Genomic DNA, 16,666 nt, shown 5'->3' with positions numbered 1-16,666 from the left:
AAGAGTAAGTCTTACCTTTTTTTTAATCACAAAGCTTCCAAGAGAGAATGGCTTCGCTAATTATAAAATTAAAGCACATGAGCAAGTACTTGCTTGAAACAATAAAATTTTTTAGTCAAAATATTTTGAAAGGCAATAGGAAAATTAAACACTTGTAATTTCTCCAACTGACTATACTTCTTGCAGTCTAACATGGTTTTAGGAAAACATTAATCGATCTGTAGTATAAAGACACTGGGAATTAAGAAAATGAAAACCACAACTCCCTGATATATAGGATAATTTCTCTTTAATTTAAGGTTTAATGTAGTATTTTTTTATTTTAATTTTTTAGCTCTCTTAAATTTGAGGAGGGGGCTGTCCACCCTCTACCGTAACTCCCAATGTTTAAGTTCAATATATATATATATATTTATAACAATGCATACTCCTTAAAAAATTTATCATGGGAGGGGGGAGGCAAAAAAGTTGGAAATAAGTTTTAGGGTTATTATTTTCGAGTTTTCAAGAGAAGTTCTTCAGACAAATCATGTTCAAAAGGGATTCCCTTCCTCCCAGCTCTTCATTCTTTGCTACGAATAAATATATAAAAAAATTGAAAAAAAAACTATTTCACTGGCATAATAGTCACTGTTCGTAAATCAATGAAGCCTCATGTGATTCAATTCAGCCAAATGAAGAATAAAAACGTCCGTTTATAATAACCATTTATTTTATGCCAATTGTAAACATTGTATGTTCAAGGACAAATGAACTACCATGAGACATTCTGGCCTCTAAAACTGAGATGCTGTTAAAGACTTCCCGATATTCCGAAATCGATTGACTATCTCAAAATTTTCAAACGATAATGATTTGGTCTTGTTTAACTTCTGAATGTCAGATATCCCTAATTTCCTGAGCTGCATCTTTGTATCTTAAAAAAAAGCACTACAAACTTAATTTCCCATTCGAAAGTGTCGTTTTTCCGATATCCTACGGCCTCGGTTCAAAACGATCTTCTCATAAAAAAAAATGCTTTAACGGTCATCCATGTCCAAAAAAAAAACGTATTTTTGAAAACAGGCGTTCGTAACGTCTTTTAAATGATTCTAATTTATGCCAAGTATGATGGTGTTATTTTCATCGAGATGATCCTGCGTTTTGGGGTTACCCACCCCCCTTTGACGAAGTGACGCAAATTATCTCTTCTGGAAACTACTTTTGACGGGTAACGTTAAACTTAATGAGTTTTAGATATTTGACTTCATCATAAAAATTAGAGTTATCAAATTTATGTCTTTTTTAAGAATTTTGGTTACTATTGCGGCAGGTTACTCACCGTTATTCGGTTATTCACCGTTAACTACCATAAACTATTTGATACTCTAGAGTAAAGTAAGAGTTTGTCGGTCGGCCTCATTTCTTAACAAAAAGGATAAATATAGCTAAGACATGGTAAAACAACTTCACTAAAACGATCAGAACAAAAGGTTGGGACCTCCTGATCACGTTTTTTCAGAGGGCAGCAAACACATAATGAAGAAACTGGGGAAGGCTTACATTTTTCAGGATTACATTATATTTTATTAGTGTTTCTGCCATAAGAAGATGATGTTATATGGATATTTCAGTCTATTAGACAATAGCCCTGCTTTATCATTTTCTGAAATTTACACGAAAATATTATAGCACGAAAAAAGGTAATAAGAAAGGAAGAAAACGCAATGTTATTGGCCACCGGTTGGACTTCACGTCTTTTTTGCCTTTTTTTCATGACCCTAATTGCGATAACACGACGCAATGCTCCTTATCGCAATTAACTTTCATTCCCCAGTAAACGGTTGAAGGTGATTCCAAAGGAACTTTAGCAACTACCTTCTAGGGAATTATTCCTCCATTAGGGGTGTTCCATGTGACAGCTGATTGCAGGACAAAGCTTTTATACAAAGATTCCTGTCAACAACTGTCCTTTCCGCTTTTGTTATACATACTTCCACACCCTTGAGGATTATGACAAATTAAAAGTCTCTTTTAATATGAGATTATTTGTCAATATCTTAGTGATCTAAAAAAAGATTAAGAATAATCATGCTAATCTTCACGCTGGATTTGGTCAGGTTGGCTTCTGAGAAGCATATATAAAGAATTTAGACTCTGATTATACTAAGCATAGAGTTTAATAACAAGACCAAAATGAATCGCAGATTCTACTTACAGCATTCAATGTGACACCAACTTTATCTAAGACTTCTGTTGCATCAACTATTGAAGGTGAATTTAGTGCATCTGCAGGGACTAATGGCGGTGGTTCTGGGATGGATATTGTACTACTTGATGCATTATGATCTTTTTTCAAAATATGAGCTACTGAAAAACTTCTTGACTGTGTTTTATGGCAACATGACCAATGTTTCAATGTACTCTTTGGTGATATTCCTCTATTGGCTACCTTGAATCAGACAACAAATTAAAAAGTATTAAAATAACAATAATTTTTGTAATATAAAAACGCATTTCTTTTCTTAGATGTAGCACCAAATCATTGCTTACATACAATAATAAGGAAGTCAATATACATTAAGCTAAACAGCAGCACTGAGTATATAATACATTTTTTTCTTCTGTTTAGATATCATGACCTTCTTCCAGCTTTATTTCTTATATTGAAATATCAGAAAAAAGTCAATACACATTAAGCAGCATAGTAGCATTAATAAGGGATAAATTAAAATAACGAATACCCAAACTATACAGCCTTCATAGTACGGGCCCCACCCTAGGCCACACAGCTTGTCCCAAGTAGCAGATAAGCGAAATCCGCAGCAGGTAGATGGTGATTAGACGGAGATCAAAGGGGAGATTCAGTCTCAGGGATTCTGAAATATATCTGGGCATCCTTGCCTACAGATGATAATAATAGGCAGAGAAGGAAATACTACTCAGATATATTCTGAGGAAGCCCTCCAGAATATCGACATGTCCGATCAGCCACGAGCCTCCTCACACAAACAGAGTATATTGTATGGTAATGCATAACATCTTCATGGGAGGATCCTTTTCGGAAGGACCTTAGCAAATGGTAGAGAAACCAGATATGAACAGCAGCCTCTGCAGATTGATTGAAAAGATTAGCTTATAGCCGTTTTCCTTTGAATAAATATGGTGCAGGTAGATAAAACTAGGTGTTATATTGTCCAACGAAACCGAATAGCGATGCCATTCGATGTCGATGACAGGCCTTGGGAACAGTACATATAAAAGATCCAAAGCCGAACTGGTATACTGGCCTTGTATATGACGATACAAGGAAAGAAATATCGAAAATTTCAAAGGAAACCCGAAAATAAAATAAAAATAAACAATCAAACCGATTATATATAGTCGAGTATAAACACAAATCTCACGAAACAGCAAATTGTATATATTACATTTGACGGTTTTGTTTTTATTCTTCATTGATATTAAATTTACCTCCCATTTTTTTTATTTAATTTTATTCGAAAATCGTTCTTCTCTGTGCCGAGGACACCTTGTTTGATGCAGTCGAAATATTCGTGCAAGTGTTCCTTTTCTTTTCTTCCTAGTGGCAATAGACCCATTGTTTTGTCAAAATTACTTTCTTTGTTTTGAAAGAGTGCATAATTTTTTTTATTTTTTTTTATACAACGTACAGAGAGACAGACGGAAGTAATAGGCCTAGAACGACTTCGAGTCAGTATAAGAGTAACCTATACACAGCCATGTGTCTCATCAAGAAACGTCTTCTTAACAAAATGTAAGAAGATACCAAGGAATTTTATAAAAACAGAGAATAAAAAATAATATATAACCCAAGCAAATACTTCGGCTATATAGCCTAACCAACAGTCGTCTTCAGCGAAACATATTGTAAAACAAAGAAAAGAAATGAACATACTCCAAAACTTTTTGGGCAAAAAAATTTCAAAAAAAGAAAAAAAAAAAATGAATACATAAATAAATACATATACAAATTTTGATATAGTCCGAGAATCACTACCCCACATAGGTTCAGCCAAGACTGATGAAAAAGGTGATCGATTTATGATAGCATATTTGAACTGATTAAAGATTGGAACAACTCCTTATTGCATTATTTGCTCTTTTTTTCTGCTAGCCTTGAGTGCCTTTGGGATACGAGTGCATTTTGATTGGCTATTTATTTCATTTCATACTACATTAAATCATTTTTACAATAAATTTGTGCACACAGGGTAAGTGTGCACTCACCCATATGCCAATTTAACGGTGCATTATTATTTAAATTTTGTTCAATTTCAATTACTTCACGGACAATTTGTTTAATCCCTAGGTCATTGCTAATTAGAATTGTTTCTTCCAATAGTACGGAATGGTTGGGGTTATCGAAATGTAGTTGCTTGAGGCGGAATCAAAAGATATTGCACTACTACAAGAATTCAGTGCTTTTGCTACCCAGCTCAGAAGAGGTAGTACAAAATGACCCAGGAAACTATAGATCAAGACTGATAGTACTGACTATTTTCCGTGCATTAGTAAGGTATTAGAAAAACGATACTTTATCAGAGAAATGTTATAAATGCTGCACCAGATAAAGGTTTTATAGTAGGTACTGTATTCTTAGATCTGATTACAGATTTTGACATGACGGACTATAAACGTCAACTGAAAAAGTGTGCTGTGTATGGTCTGAGGGGAAAAGCGTCATATCAAATAGTTTTTCTTAAAGAAAACAAAGTTGAAATACGCGTTTCACAGGGATCGGTTCTAGGTCCTATTTTATTTTCAATATTTGTTAATGATTTATAAAACTGCCCAAATAACTTTTGTTATAGAATAAAGAAACTAACAGTAAACCCCAACAATGAAGCACTTTCACTTTTTGCCAGTGATAGCCATTAGCACAGCTAAAACAGCAGATATGCTAGAAAAGTCTATGAAAGAATCAGTTGATAGAATTGTAACATAACTAAGGGTAAATAAACTAAAGATTAACATAACCAAGTCTAACTTATTATTTTTTTGCTATCACTAAATTTTTAACCTTTGGGTTAAGGAATTAAATACATCTAATGGAGCTATAAAACAGAATGCATCTGTGAAACAACTTTGAATAATATTTGATGAAATTTTCTCTTTTATGGAACATGCAACTTTATTTAGTAAAATTCTGGCTTGTTAGTATGAAGGCTGATATTCCTGAGGAGGAGTGATATGCTCATTTCGAATCCAAGTTTTCGTCTCCAGATTCTCATCTTCGAGACTTTTAAGCCTATAGCAGAGATTCAGATAGCGCCTTAGGTTCTTCTCCTAAGATATACTACACCGTGTCAACTCGAGTAATAAAAAAACCGAACCTAGACCTAAAATGAAAGTCTTCCAACAGCACTAGTCGTAAGGGAGCCATGCTTCTAGAAAAGGGAGTCCTCTTCTGATTCAACACCTTGAACTTTATGATGCAAATGATAATCTTGCAGTCCACTATGACTATAACATTTTGTATTTGATACCCTATTCCAGTCCCAGAAAAAAGCTGAACCCAGGGTATCTCCTTTCAATCCATCACTATTGCAACCTTTTTCTGTAACTTTTTGAGCTTCTTGTTTGGGATGAGTTGTAAGTGATTTTGCAATAGCCTACACATCTAAATCAATTTGACTTCAAACAAAGAACTAGTTGTATCAATGCACTTACTGAAGTAGGAAATGCTCTTGTTGGCACTGAGTCATCAGGCAAAAGTTTATTTCTTGCTGGTTAGATGTGCATTTAATCCACTTCAACACTCCACAATGCTTCTTAAAACTGGAAAGTGTGGCTTGAACCTGAATGTCCTTCAAACACTCAGAGATATGTATTCACAGTCATTCATCACCTAAAACATCTACTGGATAAGAATATGTCTTCCATTACTTGAAGGAGGCTAAAAACTATTTTAACGGGTACCCAAACAAAGGGCATCTTCCTCACCTGATTTATTCACCAACTATGTCCTGGAGGCTCATGACAATGCCCTTCTTCCTTGATTTCGGAATCTATCAATCTGTCATTAGTGTTACAAAGATAATATCCAGAACCTCAGTTATATGCTGCAGCAGGTCAGTGAAATTTTTGATATCCTTCAAGATGGATACCTGAGGGTTGGGCTTCAGTTGAACTTGAAGAAGTCCAAAATTATTCTGCTCAACTGGAAGTGCTTATCTCCTTTAGTAATAGAACTTCGAAGCTCAGCAGTTTAACTGTCAATTCAAATAACATGTTTGCCCCTGTTCATTGGCTTCTCCCTACAACATGCAAGGCTGTTTCTCATTGAGCTTCTTAACCACTATATTTTAGTGTCTTCTGCCTCTATTGTCACATTCAAATCCATTTTTTTTTTTTTATTTTCATCAACTAGCCAGCCTTACAATCCGTTTGTAGTTTTTCCATTTTGCAAAATATTTACTATATCTACCACCCTGACATAGAAATAACAACAGTTCAAAATACAAAAATGCAGACCCTATACTAGCTGTCTCTCAGGTTATTATAAAAACATAACATAAAAGCAGCTTGTTACACATTAGCCCGACTTCTAGTGCACTCATATACCCTTGAACTACAAATAAATATAATCAAGCAGAAATTAGCATAGAAAGGTAGCAAAGCATCCCTGGTATCCTCAGCTGGTACATTGTGTACAGTTTAGAGTCAGTGTTTCATGCCTAATGTCAACATGAATTTACTATTATTTGTTCTTTATTAAAGTGCAATTAAACTCGTTTGTTATAAGATCTGTTATTTTCTTTTCCGTTTTTTTTTTATTTATTTTTACTCATATATAAATTGTTGTTTGTATACATATCAGTTTGTCTTTGTGTTTTCTTTTTTCAATTTTATTTGTTCTCTTTTCTGTTGAGTGCAGTTCTTGCTGGATAAGTTTTTTTTTTATAAAAAGAAACAAATAAAAGAGGAAATTCCAGCACTTTGGCATGGTATTCATAGTAATTGAAAACTAATAATGCCAATGTCAGTGAAGCACTGCACATTTGAACTAGAAAAATTAAAGATGCATTAACAAATATACTTATTAAAGTTTATTAAAATATTGATTGTAATTCAAGTTTCTTTGGATCTGATCTGAAATTTTCTGAAAGTAAGCGGACTACTTTGATTTGAAACTTTTCAATAATCACTTGATAGGTACAATTAGGTTAGTCTGCAATATAATAGGCTAGTTTTAAAAAAATGTACATAAATATACCTATTGGGCCCTTTTGACAAAAGTGTCTCTTTCATTGTAAGTAACATGTGTAATAAGGTTTTAATACTTACTCTATCAATTTTGCTGGATATTAATAGATGGAATTTTCTTTGCATTAGTTCTATCTCTCATCAGTTTCTCATGATTTTTTAGCTAAATTAAGAGAGACAGCTGTAGTTTATTTAATCATTAACCCAATTTATTTGAAAGAACAATTTTGATTCAAATTGCATTGCTTTGATACATTTAACTGAAATAGCATATAATTCAATTACAAAAAATCATTTTTAAAAATATTCTTAGGTACTTTCTTGGAAGGGAGAAGATGTGGCTCCTTCAATAAAGCCAGGTTTGACTAACTACCACAGCCATTCTGTCTTCCCTGAAGTTCATAGTCTTTTGAAAACACATACTTCAGGTTTGGTCTGCTTGAAAATCCTATAATCTTCACAAGTCCTGGTCTTATGTATGAACAGTGTAAGTGTTTCACTCCTATTGTTACAGAGTCACTAATAAATACCTTTTCTTTTCAGTTACTTTGACTTATTAAAGGAACTTTTATTTGCTTCCCTTATTTTATTTTTTTTATTAAGTTCAGATCCATTTCTTTTTTTCTTTATTGGAGCTTAAGAAGAAATTTTTGTTCATAATGGCAAATATGGCAGCTTGCTTTTTTCTAGTTCCTTTGACTTTTACTAAAGGTGGTCTTCACAGTGACCTATTTTTCCTATATTATTGATTGAAATTTACTTATTTTATTTTCTTTGCCTAGATTTAAGTTCCAATTTAGCTCAAGATAACTTGTTCTGATGATTCAGGATCATATAATCACTATCCTATCATAAATTGAGAAAAACATTTCATTCTTTACCTTGTATAGATAGTTTCCAGCTTGAAAGAATGTCCTAGAGGCCATAACCTAGAATATAAAATCAATTACTAAGAAAAACTGAACAGGATAGAAAGTTTGAATGGTGTCTGCGTTAAATTTAAATTAGGCAGGGCTATCAAGAGCCAAAAATGGGCTATGGTGATATATTTGTATTTGTTTATGCCTCCATTTGAAACACAACTTTTTCATTTATGCCAAAAAAAGCAGGAGAGTATAGAATGGTTGTCCAATGGATGCATCATGACACTCCAATGGCTTGACTGACACATTTCTGCTGAGCCATTGAAAAAATAATAGTTTTTAACTCAAACCCATGTTTCTAGTTTTCCCATTTGCAACAGATGAAAAGAATCAATTTATACAAACAGTTCTGCATCTTTGCTGCATTTGCTATGCATGAAAATTATTGAATCAGAAAAAGCCACAGCTGTGTGAACCTGGAGCTAAGACACACAAAATTATTTTTTGCATTTATTTGTAGATGATGTTCACACATCAGTTGCTTTTTCTGATCAAAAAGCCCTCAGGCATAGCAAATACAACAAAACTGTAGACCACAATAATTCTTTAAAAAAATAATTCAAATTGATTCTTTTTCTTCCATTCAAGCATGTGGAATTTTGCACAGAGCCATAATTTTTTTTTTTTTTTTTGTGAATTAATATCTCAGTAGGATTAATTCAATAAAAATGTTGCACCATCATGAAGCATGCACTTACCACAAAAACCAAGCAAAATCTGACAGAAAATACAAAAATACTACTTTTGCACAAAAGCAAAGAGCATAGCTTTGTGAGCCTAGGGCTAAATGTGTCTTTGAATTTTATAGTTGATAAAATTAGGGGTATTTTTATTAAGAATTTAACTTGATTATCTTGAGTAAAGAATGAAATTTCACTGAATTGAAATGGGTTGCACATAACCAGGCATAAACCTTCTGTGGACTCAAATGATGCACACAAAATGATTTAGTGTGTAATCTCTTTATCCAGATACATATGTAAGCACTGCTTCTGAATTTTAAATTATATATATTTTCTATATCTACTTTAATTTGTTTTGAAAATTTTTCCAAAAAAATTACACTACAAATATTTATATAGATGCTTTGAAAATTATGAGTAAATAACTGTAGGAACAACAAGCCTACCAATTTATCTTCTTCTTCTGTCCACTAGCTTGTAGAGATTTTATTTTTATGAGCAGTTTAAAGCTAGATTCCATCAGCAAAATGCCACCAGCTTTGCAAGATTTTAAAGAACACACTGCAAGTTTTTGCATATGATCTTTTTTTTGCACTTCCATTGCAGTGGCTTGACTTTGACTTACTTGACTTAAAGCTCTTGCTTGGCAGCGTTGCCAGCATAGAGGGAACCAGACGTCAGCACTGTCAGTCGTCTCCAGAGTGGCCTGTTTTGTGCCAGGGTAGGAGCTTCACTGGGCTCAATTCCCCATGCTGTGAATTGATTTTGGGTGATATCCGCCCATCTCATATGTGGTTTACCTCTGGGGCATTTCCAGCCGTTTGCAGTTGGATCTAAGTCAAATATTAACTCGGGCAGGTATTTTAATGGGTAGGCAAAGTAAATGAACATACAAACGCAGCAAGCTGGACTCAAGCTGTTTGGATAGTGGTGGTAATTTAAAGAACAAAAGGAGATCCATGTTCCATACCCTGTTGAGCTACCTAACGTGTTCAATTTTGCAGAGCTGTTTTGTCTGGACAGCATCTACCTTCATGATCTGCGACTTCATTAAAGGCCAAGTCTCTGATAAGTACAACACAACACTTGCTACCAACACAGAGTAGATGCAAGCTTTTGTGAGACGGCTAATCTGGGGTTTGCAAAATATTGTTCTCAGTAAGTGGCCAAAAATGGCGTTTGCCTTTGCCACCCTTGCTGATATCTCTACATCTAGATTTCTGTTTGAGCAAACAATTGAACCAAGGTACGTGAACTGCTTGACTGTCTCAATCTTGGCCACGTACTTTTATAGCTGTCAGGGGGCTGCATGATGTCGTGTCAACAGATAATATTTTGGTCTTGGTTCAGTTTACGTTTAAACCAAGCTTTCTTGCTACGGATACTAGTATTTCCAGGGCAGTTTTGATATCATTGAGATTTTCGCATACCAATGCAACATCGTCAGCGAAGTCGGCATGTACCAGAATTCTTCCAGCAAAATCGATGCCAAACAGATGCGCCAGCAGTGTTTTGTTGAGAACATGGTCCATGACACAGTTGAAGAGTTCAGGAGCAGCAGTGCAGCCTTGCCAAACACCATTTCTAATTTGAAAATGTGATGAGAGCTGGCCATTTACAAGAACAGCACTTTCGGTCTTATTGTGTAGTTCTTTGAACAGATTGACAATTTTCTTAGGTACACCAGCAGATTGAAGGATCAACCACAGTGACTGTCTGTCAACAGTGTCAAAAGCAGATTGAAAATCGACGAAGGCAATGTATGCTTTCCTTTTATAATCTAGAGTTTTCTCTATCAGTTGTCTAATTGTATGGATTTGCTCAGTAGTGGACCTACCCGGCATGAATCCAGCTGGCTGGTGGCAACAAAGGGCTTGGAATACATAAAATTCTAAACAAATAAAATAGTGCTCCAAGCCTCCTTATAGGTTCAAATGCAGAATCACACACTAATTCAAATAGCAATTCCTAAATAGTTTGGTTTGAATTTGTTTAGATGTGTATATGTATTACAGAATTTTCTTTTGGAATAGCAGTACAACCCAGGTTACTGGGCTTCCTGCCATCTTTTTTTTTTATTTTGTTACATAAAGTCTTAAAATAAATATAACATCACAAAGCAGCAAAATTTTCGAATCTAGAATTAAAATTCCCTTTGCAGTTTTAATTCTTCATAGCCTTGGTTATATGATTGTCATAGGGACTTTTCTGTAAATTTCAACACCCTTTGCCTGGCAAAAATCTTTAATGACATTAGATTAGACTAACTATATATCAAATTTTGTTGGGCTTGGCTTGACAAGTTGTTTTCTAGGGGGGCAATTGGTTTCTGTTGACTTTGAGCACATGAAGTAGTAAGTTCTGTAGGGCTTTGCCTGACAAAATCCCTTCCAGATGCTTCACTTTGTACTGAAAGATAATGATTTTTGTCAGGCTCTGCCTGGCAAAAGTCCTTTCTGAGGACCTTTAGGGGGAGTCCCCCCACCCCATCCCCCATTAGTAGCACCTCTGTGTCTAAATGATTTCAGTTGAATTATTAAAATTGGATGTCACTTTATGATTATCTCATTATTTGGAAAGAGCATAAAAAAGCTATCAAGTTTTTTTTCACCTTGTTTCTATGCAAGCAATTTCCTTAAATCACATGTCTAGCAAGAAAAGGAGGTGATGAGCCTCCTGTGGAACATTGCAATGGACTTGTCATTAAATTTACTGAAATTACAATGGAATATGGATGAAACATTTCTTAAAACAATTTTGAGACATGGATGGAAACACAATTATCTGATTAATAGAAATGTCCTGTATATTGTAAAGTAAAAACTTAATTCTTTTACTGTTTTCATTAAATTCTTATATATTCATAGGGATGTATCTGGGACCATCAGAGGGAATGATACATTGTCAGAAAAGCAACTATACATTTGAAGATTGCATAACCTAAATTAAGGAATCTAATGGTAGGCTAATAACCTAGGCTAGTTTACTTCTATTTATTTAGCATGTTTTCTTTGAAAGTGGCAAACCACTATAGCCAATATTTACCAAAGCAACATATTACATTTTGGACAATGATGCTATTTATAATTAATTTCATCAAAAGGGGTGCTAAACTCACCTAGGCTAAATCTTTGGTGAATTTTCAAACTGAATCACTAATGAGATAGCTAAGAAATAAACATATCTCTAGAATCAGAATTTAATCCTGCATCAATATATAATATTCACTTGTGTTAGAATTGAACTTTACTCCCATACCCCACCCCTATTGTACAAATATATAGCCTGAGATATGTCCCTGTCTCAGCACTCTCTAGATGGCTGTCAGTTGGTTCATCAAAGTTGTGTTCCTCTGAGTCAATGGCTATTTGGGTTTTGCAATTTAAATTGAGGGTAAGGGTCCCACTTACCACAGTCTATGAGCCATGTGTGTAAAAATGTTCTCTTTAAAATCAATCCAGGCCATTTTTGAAACTAGGGTAAAAGACGTCTTTTTGGAAAAGACACTTTTCTTTGGCATTCTAGAAAAATAGAGATGGGTTTTTGAACCATCCCTATTTTACTATGGTATGATGCAATGTGAGGTACTAACAAGAGCCCTGCCTTCTTTGTAAAATTTTCACCAATAATTTGACAACATAAACAAAAAATGTGGTCTCTTTTTGACAAGCAATTGAAAAGAAAATATTATATTTAATATTTGCAATGTATAGAATAAATATCAAGCAATAAAAGTTAGATTTTTAGAATCAGAAGCAAATCAGCTTTCTGTTAATATGTGAATAAAACTGAAACACAAAAACAATATATACATCAAGCTAGGATAATTGGTATTTCTAAAAAGAGGTTCTTGTAGGTAAATCAATAAACTAATAATTTTTGGTGTTTGATCTTAAATAATATTAATAAATACCATATTGATTATAGCTTAGATTTTCACTTTTCATTGATATAGCCTATATAATTCTTCTCAATTCCTCTTTGGTAACAATGTGTGAGGGTTTTAGTTTTACATAATTTTGCTCAATTGGATACTGGTTGTATACCATACCCATTTTGAACAGCTTAGCTTCAATCTACCCGAGTCCCCTGATATTACTGCCAATAATCTCAATAAATTCCTCGCTTCCATTGTCCAGAGCCTTCCACCACTGTCTGACCAATTACCATCAGGAGCCCTTTCCCCTTCTTTACCCTCTGTTTCCCTGTCTGAGATAGAAAGAAGAATTCAAAAACTAAGAAAGACAAGTATTTGTCCTTTTGGATATCCCCTTTCCTCTTATTAGTGCCTTTGGTGATTTCTTGTCTAAGCCCTTGTCTTTCCTGTTTAACAAAATTACCGAGTCTGGGCAAATTCCTACAATTTGGAAACAGGGTTTCATAGCCCCTTTGAAAAAGAAAAACAGAAAGCCTGGTTTTGAAGGCGTTCAGCCTATAACTCTTACTCCTATTTTCTTCAAACTTTATGAAGGATTACTTGCAGATTGGCTAAAGGAAAAAATCCTACCTCTTACTGACTTGAAACAATTTGGGAGCCTAAAATCCACCTCTACTTCCCATTACCTCATTTCTCTTATTGATCACATTGGAAAAATCCTTGAAAAGCCTAATTCCTGGCTAAATTTAATTTCCATTAACCTTCAGAAAGCATTCAACCTTCTTAACCACAATATTTTAATTGAGAAACTTGTTAACAAGTTCAATATTGATCCCTTACTGGTGAAATTAGTTGCCTCCTTCTTAACAAATAGATTACAAGGTGTCAAATACCAAAACCATTATTCAAATCCTCTCCCTGTCCACAATGGCATACCCCAAGGTACTCTCCTAGGTCCTGACCAATGGAAATTTGTTTTGATGACCTAGTGGTTGTTGAAACTTGCTTCAGAAATTTAATAAGTGACCCTATGAGTATCCTCAATGAAATTGGAAACAAGCCCTTAAACTTAGACATGACAGTAAATGCCTCTAAGTCCATGATTATGCCGATTTGTTTTCTCAAATCCTCACCCTATTTTCTTAATCCTATCCCTCCTGAAATTTCGGTGTCCTCATTTAGACTACTTGGTGTCAGAATTTTTTTAAATTTAAAGTGGAATATCCACTTTAAAGACATCATCCGTAGAGCTAATGTGTCTATCACCCTCCTAAATAAATTCAGCGTCCCCCCTTCCCACTCCTTATGAATTTACATGTCTTTTGTCCGCCCGCATCTAGAATATGCTTGTCCAGTTTGGCACCCTGGTATCTCTCGTGAAGAATTGGAAAAAATTGAATCAATTCAAAAAAGAGCCTTGCAAATAATTTTCAAAGAAGGCAAGGTACCATACTCTCTGCTCCTAAAAAAAAGCTAGTCTGAAAACCCTGGAGCAAAGGAGGGTTTTGTTGTACCTCTGTTTTGCAAAAAATGCCATAACAAACCCTTGGACAGCAAGTATTTTCCCCAAACGTCACTCCCCATCCAGATTACGGCCACCTTGAGCTGTTTCTGAGCCCATCCCTGCTTTGTCCCCCATTCCCTGCATTACTTCCAGATACAAAAGAACTTTTATCCCCTTCATTACAGAAAAAATAAATAAAATGTCTCAATAGTTTCTTCCCCCCCCCCCTCCTTTTTGTTTATTAGCTGATGGTACTGCCCAGGTTCTTGCACTCATTTGCTTGCCCCCCCCCTTTTATTTGACCAGTTTTTATTGTTTTTAACTACTACTACTACTACTAACAACTCACCGCAGCACCAAGCCACCTGAGGCCAACACAGCTACGCATGCTCCTCCTCCATCCAAATCTATTCAAAGCCTCCCTTTTTACACCCACCCACGAAGTTCCCATTTCCTTTAAATCTTTCTTTATGACGTCCTCCCAACCCAGACGGGGACAACCTGCTTTCCGTTTAGCCCTAGATGTTTGGCCGAAAAGAACAATCTTCAGCAATCTTTCGTCCTTCATCCAAACAACATGCCCTAACCACCTCAACCTTTCTTTCATTATAGACCTAGAGATCGGTATTGAACCGCTTTTTTCGTACAGCCTATTGTTTGAATTACGGTCAATCAGCCGTGTACCCAGAAAAATCCTTGAGCAATTTCTCTTGAAAACATCTAGCAAATCTTCATCCGCCTTTCGGAGTGTCCATGCTTCAGAGCCATATTTGACCACTGTCATCACTGTTTTTAACTCTTTTATTGATTTACTGTAGTTGAATTATTGACATTTTCTTAGTATCCCTTTTAATTTAAATGCATTTATGTCTTGCTCTAAGTTTAGTTTGACCAGTTTTTAATGCATTTATGTCTTGCTCTAAGTTTAGTTTGACAAGTTTTTATCTTTTTAATTTTTTAATTGACTTTTTACAGTTTTAATTATTGACTTTTAAATGATTGTTCACTATGGTTTTATCTATTTTGTTGTAGTTCTTTGCATTTTTAGTGTAACCATTTATATTGTCGACTCCAAAGTCTGAATTTGGCCCTTTGTGGGATTGTGATAGCAATTTTTTTTAAATAAATATCTCATCTTACCCTGTTTAAGGTTTCAGATTTCACAACTATTTCTTGGAGTGATGACAACTTCTCTGTGTGGTTACAGAAACAAAATACCTTTGGGTCCCCTTTAGCACTCAAGATGAAATTAGCCTCAGAAACAATCAATGAATTATGAAAGAACATAAAAAAGGCATCAAATGACATTTTCACTTTTATCCCAGCTAAATTAGCCTATAGCCTATAGGCTAGCCAACTGCAAATTTACCTTGTTTTCTTAATGTTTCCTTTCCAATAGCCCTAATTCTTTACTTTTACCAATCTTTTATTCAAACTGATTTAACAGTTTACGACAATCATGGAAAATTTATTGCACATAGGCTATAGCCTAGGTTATAATTCAGGCTATATATTTGTATATTATGGGGGTGAGGCTAAAGTTCATTTCCAATGGAAACATATGTTGTATTTGGATTTAAATTCTGATTTTAAAGGTATGTCTATTTCTTAGCCATCTCATTAATGAGTTAGCCTAATCATAAAAATTAGGCCTACCAAATATTTTGGGGAGTTGACCAATTTTCTAGCTTGAAAAATACCATTTGATAGTTGGCACTCTCCAAATACGATAACTAATACTATTCCTATAAAAGAATAATAGTTACTGGCATAAACAACCTTGCATAAAATTAATAGGCCTAGTCTTATTAAATGGGCTAGGCCTAAATTAAAAAATCTGTTGTAACGACCAAAATTTCTTCTTTTCCTTCTCGTCCAGCGCTTCTAAACCAGAAAATGAAAAACCCATTATCAAAAGTCGAAAATCCTGAAAGAATCCTGTCGGGTTAACTGAAAAAAATCCATAATTTTTCCTGGCAAGCGCAGGCCATTCATATCTTGTTTCCTGGTAACAAATTCTCGTTTTTCGATATTGTTTAACCTTTTACACAAAATCCAATAGTTGTACAGTTGGAAGAGTCTAGACGACTGACGTTCTCGACATTTCAACGCCAGTAAAAGTAAAAACTGATTTATTCTTTTTGGCCCAAATCAAGCATAGACAGAGGGTACTAATACAAAATGAATTCACAAAATCATAAAAAATAAGTCATCACATCTGCCAGTTGTATCTATGCTCTCTTCAAGCCCAGTTTAGGTGGTTGTAGACACTAATGCAGCGCCAATTCATTGGCGGCGTGCCGCCATTGAAGGACGCGCCAATGCGGAGAAAAATTTTGGTGGCACGCTGCTGGTCTGTCTATATTGAGCCTTATGTTTTTGCAATGATTTTTTGATTTGGTGTAATACGTAAGCCAACTAGCGTGCCAACCAGCTTTGTATAATTCTAATCATATTGAGTTCTAATAAG

The 16,666-nt window shown here is 34.7% G+C and overlaps 1 protein-coding gene across 2 annotated transcripts in view; it reads right to left on the bottom strand.

The window, feature by feature from the left end:
* LOC148945220 (mitochondrial inner membrane protein OXA1L-like) overlaps nt 1-16,054 on the bottom strand; it is a 39,452-nt gene extending 23,398 nt beyond the window's left edge. Inside the window, exons 1-3 of one of the 2 annotated variants that reach the window (XM_089099513.1) lie at nt 15,976-16,054; nt 8,091-8,138; nt 2,198-2,431 (exon numbers count right to left, since the gene is read on the bottom strand). In XM_089099513.1, coding sequence (XP_088955639.1) covers nt 2,198-2,431; nt 8,091-8,135 — 279 coding nt within the window. In that variant the 5' untranslated portion in view covers nt 8,136-8,138; nt 15,976-16,054. Of the gene's footprint in view, nt 1-2,197; nt 2,432-8,090; nt 8,139-15,962 lie in introns of both variants that reach the window. The other variant, XM_089099512.1, reaches the window with a different exon arrangement.
* Nucleotides 16,055-16,666: the final 612 nt, after the last annotated feature.

Source organism: Artemia sp. Qi Xiang Cuo, chromosome 13 (assembly GCF_049724085.1).
Source record: "Artemia sp. Qi Xiang Cuo chromosome 13, ASM4972408v1, whole genome shotgun sequence".
NCBI classification, from domain to species: Eukaryota; Metazoa; Arthropoda; class Branchiopoda; order Anostraca; family Artemiidae; genus Artemia; species Artemia sp. Qi Xiang Cuo.
Note: the sequence above shows the minus strand (reverse complement) of the source record. Positions and strands in the feature narration are given on the sequence as shown.